Below are 27,150 nucleotides of genomic sequence, written 5' to 3' on the forward strand. Positions count from 1 at the left end.
AAAAAAACGGCGCTGTGCCGGTGGACCATTTGGTTCTCTCTTAATTTGTCTCCCGCGCAGACGAGTTGGTGCACGACGCTGACGCGCGAAATTTCACAAGGAGACGGCAATTACTCCCAGCATAGTTAATAGCTAGTGCATTTGCCGCGGACTTATTTTATATTCATTAAAACAAGGTATAATTTTATAGAATGCAATCGAGTTTTTTCCAGTAAAAGCTCTGCCATATATATATATATTCCAAGTTATTACCGTCAAGCAATGAGATTAATCTCGGCTAAAATAACATCTAAAAGTTGAACTTAAGTCCCAAAAATTATTAAAATATTTTTTATTTATGATTTTTATCGTATACAATTTTGCATAAATAAATGCGATTAATTTTCCATTATATTTATTTAATATGGCATTCTCACAATAAAATTCGCATATATATATATATATATGTATATGTAACATGAGGAGAGAATATTATAAATTTTCTCAGAAATGTAAATTTAATCTTAGTCTCCGGTCAGTGTCGGTGCCGCGGTCAAGAGATGACGTAACAAAAATCTTTATAACATGATTGATTGTGATTTACATTTGTATGACTCTGAATATGATTAATACCGCGCGAATGAATCAGCGTAATAAAGCACAATAGAGTCTTTTTGAAGAGTAGAATTGTTTTAAGATTCTTTGAATCTCGTAATTTCGATTTCGATAAAAACGCAAACCTCTCTCTTTCTCTTTCTCTCTTTCTCTCTCTCGGCGACAATTCATACCCACTAACTATTCCGCACGCAGCCCTTTATTGCATTTTGAAATCCATATTCAAGCGCGATTTCCACGACCGCCGTGAATAGTAATACTCGATAATTTAGAGCGTACGAGGGATTAATGATTGAAACTTCGATTAATGTTTAACTCGGCGTTCCTCACTTCGTGTGTGTTTGGGAAGAAACTTTCGATTCTCCGCGGCCGGTTTCGCTTCCTCTCGCTTGTGAGGGGTTTCTCCCAATGAGCGGCGCGACAAGTCGCGACAATGACATTTTACTTTGCTCGCCTCCTTCCGCGTCGTCTTGCCATTTCACCCGCAAAATGTCACTCCACGCGACCCCGTCCGTCGCGCGACGAGAAAATGTCATACCTTCGTCTCGAAGTCCCTATTCCTCGCCACCAGCCGATGTCGTTTCGCATTTTTCGAGCTCACTACGCTCCAGTCCGGGTTTATTTTCAGGAAACGGCGCCCAGGCAGTTGCATACGTTTTGCCGCCGGGCGCGATGCGCCTCGCATTCGAGAGAAGACGGAAAAATAAATGACACTCGGAGAAGAGAAGAGTTTCGGAATGTTTGTCTTTTTCTGCCGAACGAGACGCTTGTTATTTAACGCGCGGATCATATAACAAATCGGGCAAATAAATGTGGAAAACGATAAAATCAGTTTGACGAACGCGTACACTTTCGACATTCGACGATATAATTCATATTCGGCGCGTTATCGATTTTTCGGACGCACCTATGGTACCCGTTGGTCTCCGAGTGGCGATAAATTAATGCGGAATGCAATTCCAAACGGTACCGTTAATTCTCCTTACGACGGGGATCGGAAAACGCATTCGTTCGAGCACGTCAGAAAAATCGCAAAGTTTCCGCAACGCTCGGCGAACCGCGGACGACGTTACGATTCGCTCGAGGCGATGTCGTCTATTTTGCCGACCGATAACTATATATACTATAATTTGTACGCGCGCGACGCGCGGTATAGTTAATGACGGAATCATTAATCAGACGATTATGACGTGTATAAAATGAACCGTCCGATCCGACGGAGCAATTTGTTCTCGCTCACCGGAGTTTCTGTTACTCCGCCTGGGCAAATTTTAAATAGCAGACTAATGAACTCGCCCGAGTTCTCCAGAATATGTTTTAAATGTTCGTTCTTTTTCGAAGAATTTTCAACAAGAAACATTCATTATGTTAACCGAAACTCACGCTTTTGTGTCACATTTACGCTTGTTTCAACTTCTCGGCCGCGCTGCCCGACCCGTTTCGCCCCGCTTGAATTTTTAACTGAATGCTAATTTCAGGTTCATTACGCACGTGTAACAACGTAAGAAGCTTGGAATTTTTCTTTTTTCTCCATTACTTCTTCATTTCACCATAAAAGTAATGAGAATCCGGGAAATCATTTTTTTTTTATCCTACCACGCACGTGTAGGTACTGTTGCCCGCGATGTTTCTTTCGTAAGACATTTATCTTGCAGTTTTCTTGATCGCTCGTTATTTTTGCTGCGTAACCCAAGAAAGAACATTGCACGCACACGTTCTGTCCCGAGATTTATTTTTCACGCGAATCCTCTCCAATCTTTTTAATCCTGGCGAAATAATTTCCCACAAAAGCCGAAATTGGAAGAGAGAGAAAGGTAATAACACATCAGCTCTATCTCATTTATCTTGTGAGAGATATAGCGAGTAATACACATGTTCACTAATTCAAAGGTGGAAAGATAGAGATTTATTTATACTTGTGTCAATTTAAACATACTGGTTTGGTTTTTTTACGAATATTTGCATGAATCTTTCGACACGCGTTACGCTCTTACAGATACGATTAATCAAAGTACAAATACAGCGTTTTCTCATCGATAGAGCAATAAAAGTGCTCAACAAAAAAAAAAAAAAACTGTAGCTTTGAAATAAATTGTTGCCATTCTTTATTATTTTTTTTTTGTCACTTTTGTTAAGTTTATTGAACAGTATACAAGCTGCCATTTTCAACTCGTGCGTCGTTCTATATTTTCCTCTGTTTTTGGCTAGTATTTTCAAAAACTAGAAACGAGAGCAAATTGGCATGTCAGTGCAGAAATAAACTTATTGTGCCCGGAATAGCCACATGTAATCTTATAACCGTAACAAAAACACGGTTATGTACGTAACGATTTTCTGGGAACTCTTTTACGGGACGTGCGCGCGCACGTTTTTTTCCCGTAAAATCGAGAGAATTATCAATTTCAGAAAGAAAAATATCAATTCCATTCGCGTAAATATTACAAATCTGCATTTGTTTTCCGACTATTACCCGTTTTTTTTTGTTTTTGTTTTTTTTGAGTATAATAATATTTTTATATTCTTTTTTTTACGATCAGTTTTCAAATTGGATTCGTTTAGTGTAAATTTTTTTATGAATGGAACTTCTATATTTATATATACAAGTAAAAGCTATATATATATATATATATACACACGTATTTTTATACGTGTAATTTAATTTACCGAATGATACAATGTTTGTTCTCTCAAACTATTAAAGACTTTATCGATATTTCTCTCTCGACGCGCGCCATCCCCGCGCATATAGAGAGCGATATATACCGGACTTTTTCACAACCTTCAGAGAGGCTCTCATCGTTACAATGAAAAAGCAGGAAAATCACATTCCCGCGCCGTGGACGAATATAACCGTCCGCTATTGACAGCGACCGCACTCACTCGATTTCCAGCGGACCATTCACGCGATCCGAAACTAAACAACTGTGAAGTAATTTCGCCGGGCCGAATGGTTTGACGTGATAAAGTCCAATTAACTCTTCGCGATTGCTGGGACTGCATGCGCGGCGGCGGCGGCAGCATGAGGGTTTCACAGCAGCGCAATAGCCGCAGCGGAGAATCGAAGCGCATTCCACGCGAGCAAGAGGACAAGAGAGTTTTGCGGCACGGGGAAAAAGAGAGATTCGCCGTGGAGTGGTTGTGAGAGAAGAAGCGAGGGAAAAACAGTAAGCGGAATGAAAGGTCGGAAATGGGGTAAGCTTCCTTCCGGAGCCAGCTGTTTTCGTACAAGCAGCGCATGTGTGTTTGTGTGTACGTCCGCGTTCGCACGCGTGCACAGACAACGCGAGCATCTATAGATATATAGATATGCGTCGGAGGAAACGCGTTACCCCACTTTCTGTCGACTACCCTCTTCCGCGCTTCATCTTCACCCTTCGATTCTCACGGTTCTCCGCCTCTGGATTACAAGTTGCAGTTTGCCATCGTCGCCGCTGTGCTGTTGCAGCGACTGCAGGGCAGCATCGTAATACACGGCAGAGAGCACGGCAATACTACCAAATGAAATTGAAGCGCGTTTCCCATCGCATGCACATAGCCGGACTTAAAGCGCGAGAGATAGAAACGGAGAGAGAGAGAAAGAGAAAGAGAGAAAGAGCGCGACAGAGAACGAGAGAGAGAAAGTTTCTGCTCGGGAGCGAGTTTCTCTCGCGAAACATTTCATATCGATAATATCGTTTCGCCGCGATAAGTATACGGGTTGCATCAAAACGCGGCCAATCTTTCAAGCGCGGGTTCGCACATACACTCTCCGATGGAAGAAGATTGCTCGTGTCGCTTCGTTTGCCTGAATGATTAAAACCCTCTTTTTGATGCAACTCTCGCGGCTTACCGAAAAAGTTGCCGACCCAGAAACGATTCGACCCTGTTTCGAAGTGAAGCATATCTTTATTCCGACATTATTAGTGTATTAACGCCTGACAGTCAAAAGAAAAAATCAATCTATTATAAAATTTATGTATCTAAAAGTAAAATGTAAAATGTTTTCTGCTTGTTGTTTGTAAAAACAAGTTTATTCTCGAAACACCTTTTACGGTAAATTTGTCGTATGAAGCAATTGATGGAAAGTTGTTTTGACAGCAGAAAAGGCCTAGAAGACAAACAAGTAAATATATATGATAGTAAGTGGTAACATTCCACACAATTCCTGGAAAGAAAACACGTCCGCAAAAATTTCTGATCAATATTGAATTTCGACTTGTCAGTCAAAATGTCAACCGAGATCGACGTGGCTATAAAATATAAGTAACTGTTAAAAGAGCGTATCTCAACGAAAGATAAAAATTTTTTATTGCGCCACGCTTCGCGTGTGTATTGTCCAATGCTTGAAAGCATTTACCTCGGATGACCGATCGCATAAAAGGTATGACTTCTCTCAAGCAGCTACACGAGATTTGAACTTTATAAGTGCCATCATCTGGCGGCTGGAACGCGAGAGAGAGAGAAAACCCCGACGAGGAAAACGCCGGAGTCGTTTTCGATTCCGCGCGACTATTGCCGAGATAAGTGAGACTTCAAAAATGCATTTTACGGAGTATTAGCCACATATGTTTTCGAGCGATAATTTATACCCGCGCGTTCTTTGCAATGTTTCCCGCAATCTGGATAAATTATAGAATTATTTTACCGTGACGTCGGAGTTCTTTAATTCGATTACAAAAAAAAATCTAATATATCGAGAAAGAGCAATCGCCCATAAAAAAAATGTAACTTTAATCAACAGAACTACATCTTGCTTCCCGAAAAATAAACGGCGGAAACGCGAGAGAGCGTATGTAGCGCGTAAACAAAATAAAGGAGGGACATAAATTCCGCGTCGCGATAGTTAAATATCCGATCTAGCTGGGTCAAGATATATATTACGTGCTTTCAGTACATATAGTCGCTCGATTAAACGTATATTAAATACCTCGGCTTTATTGCACTCTTGCATTATCTTTAATACGCTATGCGGGAGGACGGGATGGGAAGAGCGCGACTAAACGCGAGAGCGGAGAGATGCGATGACCTGTACGCAGAGAGATGATGCACACTGAATCAAGAGTGAATTCAAATTTGCATCTCAGACCCGATATCCGTAAACGGAAGGAAACGCGTTTCCGACCTTGCCCACTTGTAATCCACTCTCCGAATGTAATGGCTTCCTCGATCAACGGGACGGGCAACGCGTAGCATGCAACGCAAAGGGGCATCTCGGGGATCTAGTTCCGCGAATTCTACCTGTATCTGGGCTGGCGCAATTAGTGCTCTCGCGATATTAATATCGGTGGTCTGCTTCCGTGTAACCAAACGCGTGGAGGTATAAGCCAAGAGATAGATAGATAGATAGATAGAGAGAGAGAGAGAGAGAAACAGAGAGAGAGAGATTGGCCAGCGAGCTTGAGACTATCAACGGAAGACAGCAGGTAAGAGAGAGGGTAATTAAACGGAACTCGCATTCCGCATCGGTCATCACATCGCTGCGCTTTCCGTGTGCGTGGGATTAATTTGCTACCGCGGTTTCTCGATTGCACGCCAACGATTCCGTATATGAGGGCGAGTTTCATTTTCCGACTTGGCTGGGCGCAAATTAATACGTTGATTACTTATTCCCTCGGACGTAAGAAAAAAAAACTAAAGGTAGTCGTGCTCCGTGCTTGAAGAGTGATGCGAAGTGGGAAGAACAAGCAAACTGGCACGTGAACGGCCAGTTTGCGGTACCATCCTACGTCAGGTGAGAGACTGATGGTCGCGCAAAAAGGGCAAGACAAAAAAGAAAGAGAAAGATAGATAGATAAAGAGAGAGAGAGAAAAGACAGAGCGAGAAAGGAACAGAACGGAACGAAATAGAAGCGCAGCGACGTTATTGACGCGTCGTTACTCTTGAGAGGAAATCTCAGCTGTGTGCTGCTCGCGTAGTTCGCAATTCTCCCTTTCCCCGGAGATCCTGGGAATTATCGTCGACAAGATCGTAACTCCCGGAACAACCGGCTTCTTCGTCGGGATATCCGGCCGACTCTGCCGGGTCCGTTCGATGCAACCGCCGGTATCGCGAATAATTAATACTGCGGCTTGTTTGCACGAACAATCACAGAGCTTGAGGTCGTGCATCTACGTCGATCGTCGGCGGGCGGATGAGCTTTCTCTTGCTCCTGCGACCATTGACTGCTGGGGAAGGATCGGCGCGCCGGAATTCTAACGTTAAACGCGCCTTGATCTAAAGTCCGTCACAGCCGACATCAGATATGTGCGGGAAATCGCGCGCCGTGTCAGTAAGGACCGTCGAGTAATCAAGGATCGTCAGGGGATTGTGGAATATTCCGCGCCGAGCGCCCGTAAATGCGCAATTTGCCGAATGCTACGGCGAGGAAGTGCACAATACGTTTGCAACAGGCCGTAATGATTTCGAGAGTTCTCTCTCTCTCGGGAGAATATTAGTCGTAAGAGGCGCGCATTATACTCGATGTGAAACAGCTCGTCTAAGATCGCGTCAAGTGCTTTACATCTCCCTGTTAATATGGAATGAACATCGTGAATATATATTACACTCTCTTCAGAGGTATATACGTCCGAGGTTTTGTAAAATTTCCGCGCGCATTGTTACAAGAAGAAATCGCGAAATTCGTTGAGAAATTAGCTAAAATTAATTTCCAGCTTTAACATAGATAAAATATATATATATATATATATTTACAAAAATATATATATATCTTTTCCCGTCTCGTATTTTTTGTTAATTATTAATTCTCAAATTTGCATATTTACTTTAGCATAAATATGCGCGTAATCCTATATTAAAAAATTTTGGATTTGGAGCATTTGGACCAAGAAGTGCGCGTTTGGAGTCGAATATATCGCACCTATTTTTGCCTCTTTTCCGCGTTGCCGATTGGTTGGTTAGTTGATCGAGTCGAATCGAATTGGTAAGATCGAGAGAGTAAATAATAAAAGCGATTTTGTGAGACAGTTTGTCGTATATGTAGAGAGAAAATTAAAAACGTAACTAAAGTCACGTGACAGGAAAGAGTAGAAAAACAACACGTAAAAATAACGTGACTGTAATTTATATTATATATAACATTAAATAATACATAGAATACATATAATTTATTATATATTTATAATATTATACTTTATATTGTATTATATGTATTATATACATACTACAGAGTAATGTCACTGACCTCGGCCGCGCGGCCTTGGCGGGGTCACTGACCTCGGCCGCGCGGCCTTGGCGGGGTCACTGACCTCGGCCGCGCGGCCTTGGCGGGGTCACTGACCTCGGTCGCGCGACCGCGGCGGGGTCACTGACCTCGGCCGCGCGACCGCGGTGGTGTTACTGACTTCGGTCACGTTATTACGGTATATATATACATATATGCGTATGTGTGTGTATTATATATAAATATAGAATATTACATATAATATATATAATATTCTTTTTTTTACCCTTTTCCATGTCATGTGACTTTAGTTACATGGTGTTTTTTCACTCCTCTTTTTCACTATTTTTTAAGTTTGATTTTCATGTGTTATTTCTGACATTTCTCATATGTTTATTATATTGTTTGTAAGACGTATATATTAGCTGTCATCGCGGGTGTATTCATTGACACACGTTAAAATAAAAATAATAATAACATGCGCGTAGCGCGCGCCTGTGTTGTGCTAGTGCATCAAAAAATGCTACTTTTCGTGAAATAAGATCCTGCGGTGAAAAATTTTGCCTACTTCTGACACTCAATTTCGAAGAAAACAAAGTTTTGTCTGAGAAATGAGATTACACATTTCGTTCGCAGCGGAACACACTAGATGGCACGTGACGGTGTACAAACATTTGGCAGCCTCGGTTGGCTCTTGCGAGATCAAACTCGTAATCTGATGGGGCAGTTGCAAACACTCACAATATAAACGGAGAGACGTTTTGCCAATAGACACGGGCCAATAACGCTTGAGGTAGAAGTTACGCAACCAACCAATTATACGTATGGAAAATCGTGGAAAACGTGAGCGTGTACGGAATATAAAATAATCAATATTCGCCGTATTATTATTCATATTTCTCGTTTATTACGTGTGCGCGTAATCCGGTAATATTACGTTTTCGAGGATACATTTATTCATCGGAGTTAACACGGCATAATTTTTAATCACATCTTAACGTTGTTATGAATGCTAATAAACTTTGCATACTCTCCCATATAAACATACTAATAATTTTCATATTTCAATTATATATAAAACGGGACATTTCTGTTTAAATGTCCATTCTGCGTATATTATACAAGTTATATTGTATCCCGTATATTGCGCGGCTTTGCTTTTGCCAAATATAACGAAATAAAAAATAATAGACGCGCTGACAAAGTGTTGGAAATCATGATTATTTAAAAAGAAGAAAAATCCCTCCCACGCGCACTAATCTTCGCGAAATCCGCCCCGGGTTTCAAGAACGCCCATGGCTTCAATTAGGTTTAGGACCGTAAAAATACTTCACCGCAGGACGCGAAGGGGAACGCGCCGCCTTTCCTTAGCGCTTCCACTTCCGTGGGAAGCAATTTCGGCTCTTTAATGAAATTTTAAAATTTGCCGCGGAGACGAGATAATACATAAATCGTTTTATTCCCGAAGCACGCGGCTTATTTCCGCGCGTCTCATAAGACACGCGGTGAAAATGAAAAATATTACAGAGTTACAAGCGCGACCGATTCTTGAATAGTTTTTTTGTTTTTTGTTTTTTTTTTTTTCTAAAAAACGCGGGACAAAAATATTTATATCATCCACTCTTTCAAGAATCGCACAACTAATATATCATGAGATATTATATAAATTAACCGCGTTGAAGAGCAAGCGAAGAGCTTAGCGCGGAAAATGACATGTTCTTTACTAATTAGCGGAGAGATTGGTGTCATCATCATGCGCTATTCAAGACAGTAACATCTCTCGCGCGCGAGAGTTGTAATAAGACGCGCTGTATTATTAGCGGAAAATATTTGAGACGCGCGCCACGTTCCGGAGAGAACTCGCTATAAAGTCCACCATTACTCATGTAAGCGAGTTGAAATATAAATAAACTATTCGATGTCAGCGACACTAATGCAAGCTCTCTTCCTCGCATCGTTATCATTTGAAAGTAAAGTATCCCCCATTTTATCCGCCCGACGAAACGATACAAATTCACGCCTCATTTAATTCACGTGTACATATGTATTCCGTCAAAGAAAATTAATAACTTATTAGCGACGCGCGAGAAAAAAATCGCGACAAGAGCAGCCAATCACGCGATATCGGTTACCGCCGCGTGGCCAAAGCCAGTTATTTGCATTAAGAAAGCGTTAATTCCGCGGTGGCCGTCATTGGTATCGATTATCGAGGATGTGCGACTCTTTGCGGGAAGAGGGAGGATGGCAAAGTGGTATATGCGCTTTTTTATCATATTTGCGCCGAGTATTGCCGCAGAGGAGGCGCGACCCGCGGCGTTTTCATTTCCGCAGAGGTGTCGTTGACCAACCGCGTAAGGATAATGCATCGATTCCGTTCGAACGCACGTGCGCGCACACATACATATACATAGGTCGCATATATACATATATCGCGCATATGCATATATCGCTGCGCCATAAAACAATCTCCCGCGCTTTTTTATTGCGAAAATATTTGCACGATAGCTGGCCGCTATCTATAAAATTATAACTCTTACACAGAGAGCGCAATTCGCGCAGGACGAAAGAGCAGAAGAGGAACGAAAATGTATTTCCCGAGAAAGAGCGTCAGAGCTTTTTCCTCCAAGCTCGAGAAGCTTGGGAAGAGGAAGAGAACGGGAAATAAGGAGAGAACGAGGGAAACGAAATAGACAGACGCGCGACGGGGAAACGATCGGCTGGGAAGACGACGACGGCGGCGGCGGCGGCGGCTAAGAGAGAGAGACCCGGAGAGCCGCTTAACAAACTGCTGAACTCACACCCCGCGGGATTTTATTTCTACTTAAATGGAGTTGCCCAGATACGCACTGTGATCCTAGTCCAATCCCCGCGCTTTGAATTTATTTGTACCGTTCGTTAACTTTTCCGTCCCTATAGAACTTTGCCGACGTGGCTCGGTAATGACGTCGCCTGTCGCGTCGTCGTCTCTTCAAAGCGTGTACATCTTGACGACAATTTTCCAAATCGCAATTTACAGCCGCGACATGTCGGCTTGAGAGTCACTGACATGATTTCGTAATTCGACGAGAGATGAAGATTATATTTGCATAGCATAATATAGAGCAAAATATATAGTTATCTTCTCTCTCTCTCTCTCTCTCTCTTTCTCACTTTTTCACTCTCTATCACTGTCTTTCACACATTTTCTATTTATATTCATAACGTCGGCAAGAGAAATGAAAACTTTTATGGCAAATTTATATTAATTACACCAGAACGAAAATTCGTACGGAAAGCTCTTTTCTTCGCGGACGAAAAACAAAAAAAAAGGATTAGCACATAAAGTTTCGTTACGTTTTTTGATATTGAATTTAACAAAAACAAAAAAAGAAAATTCTTCTAACTTCGATAAGTAAATTCGTTTTACAAATTGACATGTGAAATCCACACTACTCGCTCTCTGTATATCACATATCAAAACCCAGTTTCGATTTCCACGAGGACACATCACCGTGCGCAGCGCGGCATGCAATTGCAGCTGCAAGCACACAGTAACGCCGATATATAGGGCTTCAACCGCGCGTGGAAATAGCGTGGGGTCGGAGGAGATGTGTAATGTGCGTCTCACCTTGTACGGTCCGAGGTCCTCGACGACGCAGACGAAAATGGCCTCGCGACCCACAGAGACTGTGAGATTGTTCAACGGTTTGCCGAATCTGGGTAAATCTGTAACACGTAACGCCGCGACTTGAGTATCACGCCATCGTGCCAACACACACTCTACGTAACCTGACGGTATACATACATACATATTTACTTACTTACTTACTTACTCTCTTACTTACTTACTAGTACTTATACTTATAGCCCACCTACGTGCGCGCCGAAGTTTGCAAAGTACTCGACGGAACTCGGCGTGAATAGCGCGAGTTAACGTAAGCGGGTCAAGCGAGGACTAAAGCTCGGCGTTTTTATAATTCTACAACGCGCTCGATTTCGAAAGAGAACAATTAGCAGACGATTTCGGACGGTCAGTAAATGATATTTCGGAGCAATTGAAAAAAAAAAAAAAAAAACGAATTTTTTTCTACACTATTTTTGCTTTCGAACGTAATCGATCTTTAAAGTATTTTTGGGGTTCGTTATAGCAGCGAGATATTTATCATTTCGGTAGAGTGATGGAATTGTTTGTACAATATGTAACAGAATTCCTTTCATTAAGCTCAGCCTTATAGACGGTCCGCGCTCGTCAAGCTTAGAAACTTCTAAAAGGCCATTAACAAGCAAGCCAATTACTACTTCAAAGAAAATTTTGCGAGAGAGACGAGATAGTATACTTACGAAACTACGCGTGATGATACGAAGTAAGTTAGCAGCAGTTTATAGTACGGTGTATGTGCATCATCACGCTACACAGTCGAGAATTTAATATGTACTTAACTATTTCTCACCTAAGAGAATCGATGTCATCTCTCGACATTTTACACTTGATAATTCTAATTTTGCGCGTGCTATAATTCCATTTTACTTCGGCTCGTAAGTGTCTTATAAATTAGTTCGGCTAATGTGGTTGTCATTAGTCAAATTAATTTTCAAACCGATCTCGAAACACATGCGATCATTTATTCAAAAGATACTTGTTATTTTATTAAAGATATCATTAAGACGAGCGAAGTGTGAGATCATTCGGAATTTTAACTCACGTTTCGAGCAAACTCTTGATACGAAACACTCCGAAATGCTATCAAATAATAACCACAGTTTGATCATTGTTTACACAAAACATTAAATTTGAAACTTGAATGCGCATATTATCCGAAACATGATTCCGCATAATTTCCGCATGCGCATTTACGTTTTGGTTATCTATCGCCGAATTTAACAGCAATTTAGCAGCTATCTGCAAACTATTTCAATTATGTTTATTTTTGTTATTAGATTAACGATATTTTTTTTTCAGATATTCCAGTAAATTTTTAACTAACACGATAGCGCGATAGGAATATCTCCTTCGAGATATAATCCTGTTTAGGGTTTTAACGACCCTGCCGGGACGAATTTCAGGCTCCTCTTGAACCGGGAAAGTGGCAACCTGTAAAGGTCTCTTGCCAGGGTAATGACATGTTAGACAGTAGCATTACAGTATTATTGGAGTTTGAGATAAAAAATCTAAAAACCCATTTCTTTAAGGTTTCAACAACATCCGAAAGCGCGACGAGAGGATGTTAAGCAAACGAAGTTAAAAGGTGCAGAAAGGTTTGAACAACACTATTGTATTTACACTTTTATTTCCGTAAAAGAGAGTTACGGAAATAGACGACAATTTTTTAACTAACTGCAAAGCGCCATAAGTTTCCCGTCGGACGAATGAGTAAGATCCGTCAATTATCGCGATTTGCCCGCTTCATGAGCCGTGACAAGCGATAGCGGTCGTTCACGAAGACTAGATACATTGCGCACGTCCGTCAGTGCAATGAGTACCCCGTGAATCGTCAGTCACTGTTGCGCATTTCACACAGCCGTGTGTAATAGAACGACCTCTTCATCTTACCTGTCCGATATATGTAGTTCGGACAAACGAATATTATTGCCGCTATAGTATCTGCCGCAGCAGATAAATGTGATTATTTTTTTCCACGTACGATAAATCACGTAACTAATAACCGCGACAGAGATCTTGTTTAACATATCGTGCAAAATGTCATTTTGTCCTAAACTTTGTGCAATATCTCTCTTAATACTCTGTCACCCAATTCATCTTTTTGTAATGAATTTTTTTTATAAATACGAAAAAAAAACGAGAAAAAAAGCTGAATAAAAATTTTTATTCTCGGTTTTCTGCGTTCTTCCTAAAGTTTTCTGTATTCAAAAGAGCTCTGTGAAAGCGACAGGTACGCCATTTACCTTCAAATAACCGAATTTCTCGTCTACACTAAGTAGAGGCGTGTAAACAAGTTCTTAACTTCTCTCTTTCTCTCTCTCTCTTCTCTCTCTCTTTCTCTCTCTCTCTCTCATTACGCGTCTATTTTCTAATAAAGGTGTACCTATGTAAGTTTCTTTCCTTACAGTCTGATCATTACCGTAGAATACATTCTACCGTACCTTGTGTGTTCGTGAGTTTATTTTATAGAAAAAAAAAAACTGCCTTGCATATATTAGAGATTGCGACAAAATTTTCTGTACTTACAACAAACGACAACATCAATGCACGAAAATTTAAATTATTGAAAGAATACAGAATGAGTTAATAATCGCTACAGTATAAATAAGTAAAAGCACGCAAGCATTTATATACGGCTAAAATCGATTGCGGCAATTTTGGATATGATCCACACACACGGGTCATAATGGCAAAGTTCCACTTTCCATTATGTAGGCTGAGTTCTAATTTCATAAATAAACTTTTATTATAGAAAATCCATAATTTTAGGGCTATAGACAAAAGGACTACAGTATGTACTATTTTACCACACTATATTGTATCGGCAAAAATGTCTGCAGATAACGCGTTCCGCGAACTAATCTTTCGAGTGCACCGCGAAATTGGTAAAGATTAAATTGACGTTATAAATCACGTGTTAAAAATACCGGCCGGAGAAACTACAATGAAAAATAATGAGTACACTCTCCCCTTCCTTCCCCCGTGTTTCGCTCCACACACAAATAGCAATCTAATCTGATTTCTAGTAAACCGAGTAAATGGAAAATAAAGATCAGCACGCAAAGATGTTATGGATCGATAGTATCGCCGGTAATCGAACCGGGAGGCTAATTATTCTGAAAGGAAACGGAATACAAAATCCATCGCTGCAGTCAGTCTTGTTATGAAGAACACGGTCGTAATACAATTTTAATTGAACTTAAATCTCTTCTTTACGAGACAGTTATATTCCGCGCAACACGTGTACACAAGAAAACGCCTGCAAGTGCACCTTGTGCCGCTATTACAGAACTTCCCTGTGTATCGAAAAACCGTTTAAAATATCAACAAATATTGATAGATTTTTTTGTCTTCTTTATTGTATTTTTTATTTTGTTTTTATTGTTTTCAAAAGACATACGATGTAATATTAAAACAACGCGAAAGAAAAACACAAAAGTTGTTTTTTTTAAGTGAATTATACGTTTATTTATATGTTAATATATTGGCACAACGATAACATTCTATTCTGAAAATGAAATTTTAGAGTTTTTTTATTCATTTATTGAGTTTCAACTTTTATTGATTTTGACTTCACATTCGGAAGAGATCAAAATTTTATTTCTGTTTTTTTGTTTGAAATGCTATTAACTTTCAATCTCTGTTTCATTCTCGAAATAGATCGCATCTACGGCGGAGAAATAATCATTAATATAGTGCGCAATTTAAATCTACTGTGTATTCTTTCATTTCTTTCGAGGCGCGAGGCTTGTATTTTGAAAGCATATAAATTTTTGGTTTGTTTTCATAGAAGCCGGTTCGGCTGCAATGTATCCGGATGTGTAATCTTCAGTCTGACCCGGGGATCTATGTAAATCTAGATGGAGAGATTCGAACGCGCGAATAGGTCCAGTGAGATAAACAAAGAAACGGAGAGAGAGAGAGAGAGAGAGAAAGGGGGGAGATAGTGCAAGGTAGAAACGATAGTGGATAAAACGAGTTCCGAATCCCCGCACGTTCGCGTATTACCATTGATAGAGGCATTCGGGGTTCCTCCTGAAAATAAACGTAACGATTCTATCTAAGATCGAGGGATCAATACGCGCCGCGATGACCCGTAAAAACGACTGCTCCCGACGACGGCGACCAAGCCGTTTTCCAGAATTACACTCATGAACAATGCAAGCGCGTTTTCCGTAGTAACCTTGTAATCCGGTCGTACACCAGAAGAAGTAAACCGGCACGCGGCGGCGTAAACGGCTGTAACTCCGTCCGGGCCGGAGTGACATCCTTTCCGGTATCTCTTATTTCGGATACAATATCCGGCCGCGGAGCTCATCAATCCTGCGCGTCGGCATGGCTACGAGCCAGGATATCTGCGCACGTATGAGACAAACTTTTGCACGTAACCGATAACTGGAAGCTCCGCGATACTATCTATCATTCCTTCATCCCGCCGTAAAAAGAATACCAGATTCCGTGTATTTCGAAAATGTAATATGGACTTTTCTCCGTACGAAAGGCCTCGGCGTTCGGGATTACGGCTATCCTTTTCTCTTCTGTTCTTTTCATTCTTCCGTGCGAAATAAACCAATGGCGAATCGTAAATCGATCAATTATGATGGATTGCATGTCAATTATGTTTGTTAACGAGAAAACAGATATGATTTTGCTTCTGTATTTTTGACAAGTTAAAGTGCTGTCTGACACCACTGTTCCATTTTCACTTAATTTATAGCTGCTGTGTTAATAACAATGGAAAACTTGAGAAAAAAAGAGAGAGAAAAAGAAAAACTATTGTATAAAATTTTTGAGAATTATCGGAGCTTTGAATTTGTAGATGTTTAACATACACGCTTGTGTCACTAAAATAAAAACGTTCAACAATCATGCAACTACGCTACTTTCTGCAATTTCGAGATTAAAGTCAAGTCTAAAGTAAAGCGATCTATTTGAGTTTTCGGACTTAAGTTTGAACTTTTAAGAAAGTTGAGTGACGTACAAAATAAGATAATTAAAATAGCAAAGTTGCAAACTTTTGTGTAATTTTGTTTCTGTAACGCATATTTTGCGTTATTTTCATTAGTAGTAATTACATATAATAGTAGTAAGAGATTAGTAATATTAAGTAATTAAGTAATAATTAATCTCTCATCTTCGTTTTCCTTTCAATTAATTTCAGATAATTTGCGATCTACTTTTTCTTTTTTAGTTCTTGAGATACGTTATTACATATAGCACACAAAAACTAAGAGATAGAATTTTATTCTGTATTTTGTCACGAAACAATTGAACAATTATAAGAAAATACAAATTCCCTATAATCAGACATTTGGCATATCTGAAAATTAATTCAATATTTTGTTAAGTTTTAGTATCTGATAAATTTAATTTTCACGGCGCTATATCTATATTGATGCAATTTATATTAAATAAGAAGAGTATAGTAAGAAACATAGAAAATTTCAAATTTCATACGCGAAATGTAACGCGCTATTTTTCACTTTATTATTATTGTTTGCGTAATGTAAATATTGCTTCGCGACGTACTACATTTTAGAATAAAGCAATATAATATGATGAAAATATTGTATCATTAAATTACGTCTGTATGCGCGATGTAAATTTCTATTTTATTGTGATAAAAGTGCTCATATCTCATTGAAGTAAATTTGACCAACAATCCGTGCGAAGCGCGCGACACTGTGGTTGTGGCCATCGCGCACACATCGCGTAATAGTAACGCCATTAACATTTGCACGCAAAGTACATTTCGTCGTTCTCATACAATTATATATGTTACAGATCTCGGTTTGCCGTCACTGTTCTTGTACAAGACACTTCAGTGTAATTCATATATCACGCATATCTGATATCAAATGATAAATAATATGGTAAATATAAATGTGACCATTAAAAGAGAGAGCCATTTTCCCGCCATAAAACCGGTAATAGTTTTGCATCGTATGTGCATTAATACATCGTACGAGGACGATTTGTATCAATCGCAATTTTTCTATATTTAATTATTTTTTTATAAAAACGCGCGCGCGAGCGAGTCGCTCGAAAAATGGGAGATATTTGTTTAGCCACTATTATTTTCTCTTGCTCTTTTTTTCTGAAGAAAATTATTAATAGCAGAGGCGAGTGCATCCAAGTAAAATATGTGACTTCAGCTAGAAATACATAGTTAGGAAGAAGGAAAATGCTTTGACTAAATGGCTCTCGACCTCAAGCGTTTTTACCTCAAGTGCAATTATTTCTCCGCGAGTCGCTGGCATCTTTCTAAATAAAAAATACTATCGTCTCTGCGCTATATTCTTCTCACGCGACGATCTCCATTTATATAATGTGGAGATTAACAAAAAAAACAAGATGAAGAACCGTCCGTGAATTAATTAATCAACGAGATAAGAATGAACGAATTGATTCGGATGGTTATTATAAAATGAAATTAGATCACACGCGTATCAATAATTGCAGCTTCAATGGAAATGCTCGCGCATTTTTTTTTGAGAAAAACAATCATTGTGTAACAGCGAACACACGAATATGTCTCATAAATATCGAAATTGGAGTTAATGAAGTATTTTCTTGGGCGACGTTACACCATAATACGATATTTATTTACTGCTTTGCGCTGCTGGTGCGAAGTAACTCCGTGGCTGCGATACGCTATTAAACTTCAGGACGATGATAAATAGCGCTTGCGGATATTTGAAAAATGTAAAGCGCGATACAATAATGGTTCGCTTAATAAAAGAAAAAGAAAAGTGAAAATAGGAATCGCACGCGTGAATGTTAAATGACAGCGCGCACGCACGTCGGGTTGAAGAAAAATAAAAATAAAAATTTGTTAAAAGTCGTTGAGAAACTTGACAGACTCGTGTGCGTCTAATGAGGTCGCTTGAACGTCGATGAACCGATTTTCGACAATTTATGGTGGTTCCACAGTCATATATCCCCCTGAGGGCTTCCGCCACACAGCTTCCCCATCTCTTGACGCAAATATATATATATATATAAATCGTTTAGTATCAATAATATCGTTACGGGGTTCGATGAGGCCACCCAACGGGAAACGAGCATAGACGCAACACTTTACTTCGCTGTTTGCCCCTCGGGCCATTGGGATTCCACGAAGGTTTACACTCAAGTACTTCGATCGCTGGCTGTTATATAAATCGTATCTTCTAAATTGGAAAACAATCTCAGCCGGCGTGATTCCTTCACTGCGGAAGGCGCGCGGAGAAAAACCGCGTTTCCGAGAAGCACTCGGAGAAAAGATGAAGTGGTTGCGCTACGTGCGACGCATTTGCCGCTCGTGTCTCCGCGCACGCTTTTACAAGAGGGAAGTGACTTAAAAAATATATAGAGAGAAGAGGGATATAAATAATTTTTAAATGTATGGTTTTTATTACAGAGCTAGTTGCGCGGATACTGAATTGGGAAACTCACGTTTTTACGAGTAAGACTGTCGCGATGAGTAATACGGAATATCGCTTCGACAGTGAATATCGCGCCAAAACAGTTAAAGTAATTCAGTTTTTAATAGCGGGTTTGTTTTATGAAAATTCAGCTTTAATTTTTGTGATTAAATTAGAAAAGTAAATTACACGCGCTTAGTGTACAAAATGTGAAAGTTTCAAATATTTATTACTTTGCCATTGCAACCGTGTTCGGATGTTAAGTTCTCGTGTTCGCACGCGCGAACGTGTCATTTATCCGCGCGTGAACTGTTTTTTAAATTTATTATACAAAATTATACGTGCGCATATAAGACTTTTGAGAAATCTAGTAGGTAAATAAAAAACTATACGTATTTTTTGCAGTGCAAAACAATTTAATAAATTTCGAAATATTATGTAGCTCATCTTTGCTGTTTCGTCGAAATCGGCAGGACACCGATAGTCAAGATTTATTTTGCGCAGATCGACGATTGCGCAGATCCCGTTTGCACAGAAAATTTTTGCGCAGATCCCGATTGTTTATAGTCATCAGATCATGCAGTGAAAAAACAACACTAAAGTCACGTGTCTGTACTTTTAGTTACGTGTCTTTAAAAACGTGACTAAACTAAAATCACGTGACTTTAGTCACGTGTTGTTTTTCCATTCCTTTCTCTCACTATTTTTCGAGTGTGATTTTCATGCGTTATTTCTGCGTTACATCTCTCATATGTACATCATGTGTATTATATGATTTGTAAGACGTATATATACTATCTGTCATCGCGGTGACAGATTGTGTTCACTGACACAACACGTTAAAATAAAAATAACAATAGCATGCGCGTGGAGCGCGCCTGTGTTGTGCTAGTAATATATAAAAAATAAGTACATGATTCTGTGCAAAAAAGTTATTTGTGTAATATGGTGCATGTGCAATAATGTTTATCATACATGTGCAATCGGGATCTGCGCAAAAATGTTCTGTGCAATTGTCGATCTGCGCAAAAGAAATCTTGGCTATCGGAATCCTCTCGTCGAAATCTCGTCTAGTTGAACGACTTAGACATGTGGAACACATTGGATCCGCCGATCCTCTACATCCGGTTTATACGGGCAATTGATCGTTTCCGCACAAGATCCGATAGCCTCCATTTCGTACGTCACTTCCTATAATGATTTTATTACGTCCTCCTCTCAAATTCCCCTGTTTAAATCCTCGTGTTACCGTCTAATTCCTCGATAACGGAGGAAGGCATCGGGCTCCTTCTCGGAATAACAATGGGCATGGTGTCTCCTTTCGTGCCGAGGCACGTTCCACGGTTTAATTATTTCCAAGTGCGATCTTCCTTCTCTCCCCCCTCCCCACGCGTCTGGCTGCCGGCGGAAAAGTCGGGAGAGCGTGACAAAGACGCGCCGGAAATTTACCTGCTGCGTGTAACAAGCTAAATGGTTAACAGTTTCCCCGAATATCATTATTACATATATATATTATTACATATATATATATATATATACATATATATATAAGCTTGTGTTTCCTGTTTCCTGCGTGTCTTTGCGCAATGTCTCCTATTATTCTCGCAATCGTAGCAATTGCTGCGAGCAGCCGCGGATTCTCGTCGATTATCGTCACGCAAAAATAAATCATTTACTTGTCTTGCCGACAAGTCCCGGTTAACGATTTTAATATTTCACCGAGTGTTTTGTCGCATTATCTTTTATTGATGATCGCGGACAAGAAATGGCATATATTAATTACTATCTCTTTATCTCCGATAGTTGTTAAATTATTTAACCGTCTCAGAAGATAATTAAGGAGATATTTATAAGCAATTAATTAACGTGTCTCCACATATCAATTCAACCAATTTTTTGCGCTTTTGTAATACAGCAATATAAAAGTGACTCTTTGAATTATTTGTTAACACATGATGCGATTAAAATCGAGACATCGAAGAAATTACATTTATAACGATTTGAATCATAGATTGATTCCGTATTTCCATTCTTAAAGAAGGCACGTCGATAGTCGCGAAATTCGATTATTACTCTCCTTCCGATGCTAAGTGGTTTCCTTGCGGTGTAATAGTGTTCATAAGGCTTCGTGATTATATTATCTGCCTCTCTCTCCGAGAGAAAGAGAGAGAGAGCGAGAGAGAGAGAGAGAGAGAGTGACGCGCCTCTATCGCAAGATACTTAACGCGATTGCAAAGTGACGTCTAATGCGTTTCTCTTGATAATTAGCGGCGGACTAATTTAGGTATTCCGGAGTAGATCGGACGCGCAAAAAAGTATCAAAGATTTTTGATCTGACAGCTCGGTCGTCAGATATGGGTGGAAGTCACGAAGCCGTGGTTTCATCCACGCATAGATTCGCTCCGTCCATCGTACGAGAACGGAACGGCGCGCGAGGACGAAAATTGATTACGTATAACGCCGTGACGACGTAAACTGGAAATGCGTGCGACGACAGCGCCGGTGTGTATCGCAAATCAGATTAATTACCGTTGCGTATGGGCGCGGTGAGGGTGGACGGAGACTAACGAATCCCGTGCACGACGAATTCTCCTCCTCCTCCTCCTCCTCCTCCTCACTTTGATAAGGTCCGAGGGGATCGAGAGTCGCGCGAATCATCGTGACACGATGATGAGTGAGGAGACGTAGAGTGATAGAGCCGGGGGAGGGTGACGCGGGGAGAGGTGCGGAAACCTCAAGGCATTAAAGCAGACATCTTGTGTGTTCCATAAACCTCGCGCTTTGATCCTAATCCCAACTAGAACCTGAGCTGTCGTCTGCCTAATCGAGTTTAGCCGCTTCGGATCCACTGCGTAATCGGCGCTCGAAACTCATACCTGATTATGCCGCCTAGCTATTCGCAACATTGTTACCCGCTGAATCGTGTAATAAACTTGGCGACGTTGAATAGTTGAAATTGTTGGCGGTCGTTGGCTGAACGTTAACGGTGCTGATAAACAGCACCCGAGGACGTTTCCCCTATTGCTCCGCCGCTATTATCAAGAGTCAGTTCAAAAGAAATAATTTTTGATCGCTAAGAAAACAATTTTGAAACTCAACGCTCTCTCGCAAAACCGACCTTTAATTAAAAAAATACATTATCTTTTATAAATCTCACATGTAAAAGAGAAATTTATTGTTACTTTACGTTGTTACTGCTACGTTGTCTTCATATTGTTCGTTTAAACAAAGGTAAAAATTTTGCGAATATAAAAATAAAATATTTTGAAACTTTTTTCTATTATTTATAAGCACGCATATTTGTTTTATTTCGACAATATAACAAGAGGTGAGTTAAAATGAAACACAATATATGCGATGTATTGTGGTTCAATGTTATTTGATATTTCCCTATAAGTTAAGTTTGAAGTATTGTTGATCATATTTGCAAATATCGACCGTATCTTTCTCGTGTGTGATTTTAGTTTTCCCAAAATATTATTTGGAGCAATTTCTTCTTTAATAATTCTACATGCATGACCGGGAGTTAAGCGAAAACGAATGAAATGCATCTAGTTTATTCAAGATATGTCATAAACATCGATTAATTTTTTCGAAATTACCATACTTTTGACCCGGGATCGTGAAAGAAACAAATTATTGAAACAGGCTCTAAATATAGAGGCGGACACATAGCGTGCGTCGCGTCCGGGCGGCATCAAAAGTATGTCAACGTCGTCACTTCGTTCAACATTGTTCTCCGTGGCGCTGATAGACGTCGTAACCATAATCTATAACACTCTAAGAATACGCTCCGGCTAATTAACATCGGAATGGGCAGGGAAGAGCGGCTTGGCGGGTGCGTTTTCATTGCGCCCGCAATAAATCCAGGAAGCAGATAAGCGTTATCGCGGTCTTTCGCCAGCACCTATCTGGTAGCAGTCGTGGTTTCCCTATTCTCGAACGAACAGACACACACGGGGGCACCACGTAACGCGGTCGCCATTGCCGTCGTGATGAACGATTCATCGATCGCCGAGGCTTACCGAGATCGAAACGATCGAAGACTTAAACGCGATCGCGATATCGCGCGAGACGAGACGACTTCGTAAAATTAAGCGCGTTTTATACCGATGTCAGTTTCTTTCTCTTGCACGTACAGATTTTTTTTTACAACTTGCGCTAAAAAAAAAATCTCGGCCGATTGTGTGAATAATTGAAACGTTTTGGATATTTCGGTAATGCAACAGAAATAGAAGTTGAATTTTTTTTCAAAATGGTGCGCTCAAAATTTAACGAGAACAAAAGTGAGTACTTTGAATAAATGATTCAGTTTCTGGCAGTTTTACAACTTTCGAGCTTTCCTTTATTCATAGGCTAAGCAAAGAGGGGACAATATTTTCCTGCGAAACCAAGTCTGTGCCCACATTCATCTAGTAAATGTACCTTTTAAATAATCAATCTCTTTCTCACGATATTATCCAGGAAGAATTTCTGGAAGTTTTATTAATTTCGTCAGGAGCAATGTAACACGCGCGACGTAAGATAGACAATATCACCGCGAAGAGCTTTATCCACTCGGAAAATTTGTCAATTACATTCCTCTCTCTCGCAAGTTTTTTGTCATTTTCCTATCCGCGGAATTGCATTCTCTCTGTTTCGAATATGTGTTGGCGTCGCGCCAGACAAAAGTTTCCGTGCATTTTATTATGTACCGTTTCGTATTTCGCTCGACCGTAAAATTGTGCGAATCCAATCTTAACTAATAAACGGTTAAGCGAGCTCTTTTTATTCATTATTGCAGCGGGAAAAAGTCGTTACAGTTTGGACTAACTAAGGATCGACCATTTTGGGAACAATTATATCAAATATATATTAAATATCTTCTTTTATCTCAATTTATGTTGAATTTACATGTCGAAGAAAATTAATTCAATTTCCAGATTTGTAGAATATGAATATATTCTATATCTGCAAATATATATGAAATATATTCTCTATATACACGCCCCTATTAAAATTCATGCAATCTAATATTCGAAATCTCATCCATAGACGATATTTATAATTGTCAGGCAGGTGGAAAAGTGTTCCGCAGCGATTTCACGCGGATTTCTCCGCGATCCGTGATCGATTGCTTGCGGTAAGGGGGATAAGATCGTTTTAGAATTGACCCATCACGATACGGGGCTTAATTGTTGGCGAAATGAATTAACGGAGCACATGCAATGCGCTTTAATTTATTCACCATTTATCCACGTACTGCCATTTCCGGTGCAGCGACTATAAAGTATGTTGTTTCAGCATGAACGATACAACTTCTCTCTCTCTCTCTCTATCCCTTTCTCTCTCTGTTTCTCTGGTGTCACAGAATTTGCCTAGAGGTATTACTAATGTAATTACGCAATTTACTAATGAATATCGAGGATGTCTATTGTTTATTGATAAATCGCGCGCTTCGCCGTAGAGTTGCGCATCGTGAACTTGCGTATATACAAAACGATAGAATGTTCAAAGCGAAAAGTTTTGTCGTGGCAACTCCTGCTCGCTGCAAATTATATGATTCTCCGTGCTGGCTGCAAATAAAATGAGATCGCGCGAAAATTATTCTCATAATGATTTCATCGCGGGAGTATCGGTGCGGGCACGTTGACGCTGATACCTCGTATATCCGAAAAAACGCGCACACGTTTTTAAAAAAATATATTCAAAGGAGGAAAATGTATAAATATAACGTGTAAAAAAATTGAAAAAATTATTAAGAGATTAATCTAAAATTAGAACAAGAAGTAGAACAATAAATAGTATTCCAATAACGGCTCGATAAAACTATTAAAAAAAAATAATAAAATAAACTTAACCAAAGAGCTTGTGATCCAAGTTGAAGATGGACATCGTACTTTGAGATTCAGTATGTCTATGTTATCTGTTGTTTTGGTTCGTTGTGCTTGTAGACGCGCAGTAAGCAGTCTTTGTGATGACTTGTCGAGTTAGTGCTGAAGATGGTAACCAATAAAATTTGATCGAAACGTTTGGAATACACTGCGTTTTAAGTTGTTTTTGATTGTTCAACTTGGACCACAGGCTCTTTGGTTAATTTTATTCTTTTTTTAAGAAGTAGAACAATCTTCCGATTTGAATTGGCCACTTCTCTACTATTGGAACAATCTTATTATAAGTTATTTTTAGACAAGAATGTGGAATACATAAATCATATATTGAATTAATTTAATTGAACTTAATTAGCGTCTCTCTATTATAAATCGATGTCCGGTTTGCAAATTTAACAACATATAACGTGACTGACGCAACGAGATAAGAACAAGATATGACGAGATATAACGTTTCCGGCACTAAAATCGACAATGAGCAAAAAAAATTCATACTACGCTGCACGCGGCCGGACGAACGACAACAGCAATAACGACGACGCATTCAAATTTTAAGTGATGCACCTGCACAGCGACGAAATTGTCGCGAGATTAAATCCTCCACAACTGCCGTAATCAGATCCAGGTAATAAACTCTCTATCTATAAATCCCCTTCCCTCTTCCGCATCTCTTTTCGCGGGCGTTTCTCTCCCGCTTGTTCGCGTTTTGTGTCCCCGCAATTTCGTTGTTCATGCCTTCGCGCGCCCCGCGAAACGCCTCGCTGTATATCCTTCCTCTACCCCGGAACAATTACTGCGCATTTTAATTAAAAATTCTATTAATTCGCCCGCGGGCTCGTGCTGTGCGAACGACCGCCGCGGAACAAACGACGCCGTTCCGAAGTATTAAAAGATAGTTTTAAGGCCGCGGAACCGTTTCCCACGTAATTCCCGTAAGGGTGGGTCTCTCTACTCTGCGCGGTACTCGGTACGGTGTGCTCACTCACACACATACACACACTCTTTCTCTCATTTTCTTTTTAATTTCTCCGACTCTTTAACAAAGTGTTAATTCCATCGGGATCCGGGCAATGAAGAGAAAGTTGTCAGAGTTTCGACCAATTGCGTTCGTGAATGCGAAAACGCAACGGCGCGGCGGCAAACTTCGGCGTGTGCATCGCCGGATAAAAATTTTTCCTTCGCCGAAGATGGTCTCTCTCGATGATATAAATTTTCGTTCGAATTACGCGGCAAAAAACCGCGTCGAACGAAAAATAAATAAATAAATGAATAAATCTATATATCGATAGAACGTCTGAAAATTTACGATTGCGCAACGTACCGATGAAAACGCTCACGCACGGTCGAACGAATATCTTGACGCGCGTGAAATATAGCTTAATTAGCAATTAGCTTGCAAAGTGCATCCGTAACAAAATACGGTCACATCGGAATATCCAATTTACGTATTGATGTATGGGACCTTCAAAGCGCGCGCGGCGAAGTAATGCAGATATGAATAATAATTAATCGGCGACGCGCGCCTCGTAACGGAACTATACCGGAACTTAATGCATCTCATTACTACGAAGGACCCCGCGTGCGCCGCCAAAGAAACGTCCCGCGCGAGCGCGCGTCTGTGTGTTACACGGATGTTTACTTGTGTATGTATAAGTGCGCCCGCCGTCACAACGGTTCGGGATTTGTAAAGAGGAACATCCTATGGCGGCGCACTTAGCGCGGATAACGGGAGGAGGGAGAGAACGCGAGTAACGGAGAGATCGCTGAGTGGAGAACGGCGTAAAGTTCGAGCTTAAAACACAATTTAGCGACACAGCGTGTCTTCTATATCCAACAGCGGAATAGGTAAGATAGTTTGCGGAAACAGGTGGGACGAGGTAACTCCGTCGTTCGACGGTGAGGCAGCAAGCATCTCTCTTTTCCGGCCTTGAGAGATTTCGTTCCGGAAAAAAAAAAAAATCTCTCCTCTCCCGGAGAAAAATTCTGCTCGTCGGTGCATAGCAATTAACAGGCACTTGTGCACCGCGCGCACGCGCGCATCGTCGGCCTTTTTATTTACTCTATAACAAATGTAACAAACGGTTACGAGAGCGCGTGTGCAGGTACGGATGAGTATTTCAGATTTACTCGGACGTTTGTCTCGTTACACCGCCGCGTTTCGCGCATGCGAAGATAATACTCGAAACATCAACGAGGAGGAGAAGAAGATTTTGCCACAAAAAGCATCGTGCGCGTAATGATTTGTGCCACGGATATTTGCGGAAGACGTACGAGGTAATTTGGAGTTGCTACTGGTTGATGCATATTTACCGTGTGAGAAGAAGCTTTAAGAAGAAATTTTTATTCGGATGAAAATATTATGCAACGAATAATCACGTGAAATATATTAAAATTTTAGTTTCTCCTCTCTTGAGCCGCATAAAGTAGCTTTAGCGCAATTTTCCTCGGCGAATAACGCCGCTTTATCCAAGGAACGTGCAAGACGGACTCTAATTATGCGG

General features: G+C 40.2%; 1 protein-coding gene across 1 annotated transcript in view; it reads right to left on the bottom strand.

Annotated features, from left to right (window-relative positions):
- LOC109852158 (protein amalgam-like) overlaps positions 1 to 27,150 on the bottom strand; it is a 77,410-nt gene that overhangs the window by 34,168 nt on the left and 16,092 nt on the right. Inside the window, exon 2 of the mRNA XM_020423041.1 lies at positions 11,341 to 11,438. Within this exon, the coding sequence (XP_020278630.1) occupies positions 11,341 to 11,438 (98 nt within the window). The remainder of the gene's footprint in view (positions 1 to 11,340; positions 11,439 to 27,150) is intronic.

Source organism: Pseudomyrmex gracilis, unplaced genomic scaffold (genome assembly GCF_002006095.1).
Source record: "Pseudomyrmex gracilis isolate BER0280 unplaced genomic scaffold, ASM200609v1 scaffold_25, whole genome shotgun sequence".
Taxonomy (NCBI): domain Eukaryota; kingdom Metazoa; phylum Arthropoda; class Insecta; order Hymenoptera; family Formicidae; genus Pseudomyrmex; species Pseudomyrmex gracilis.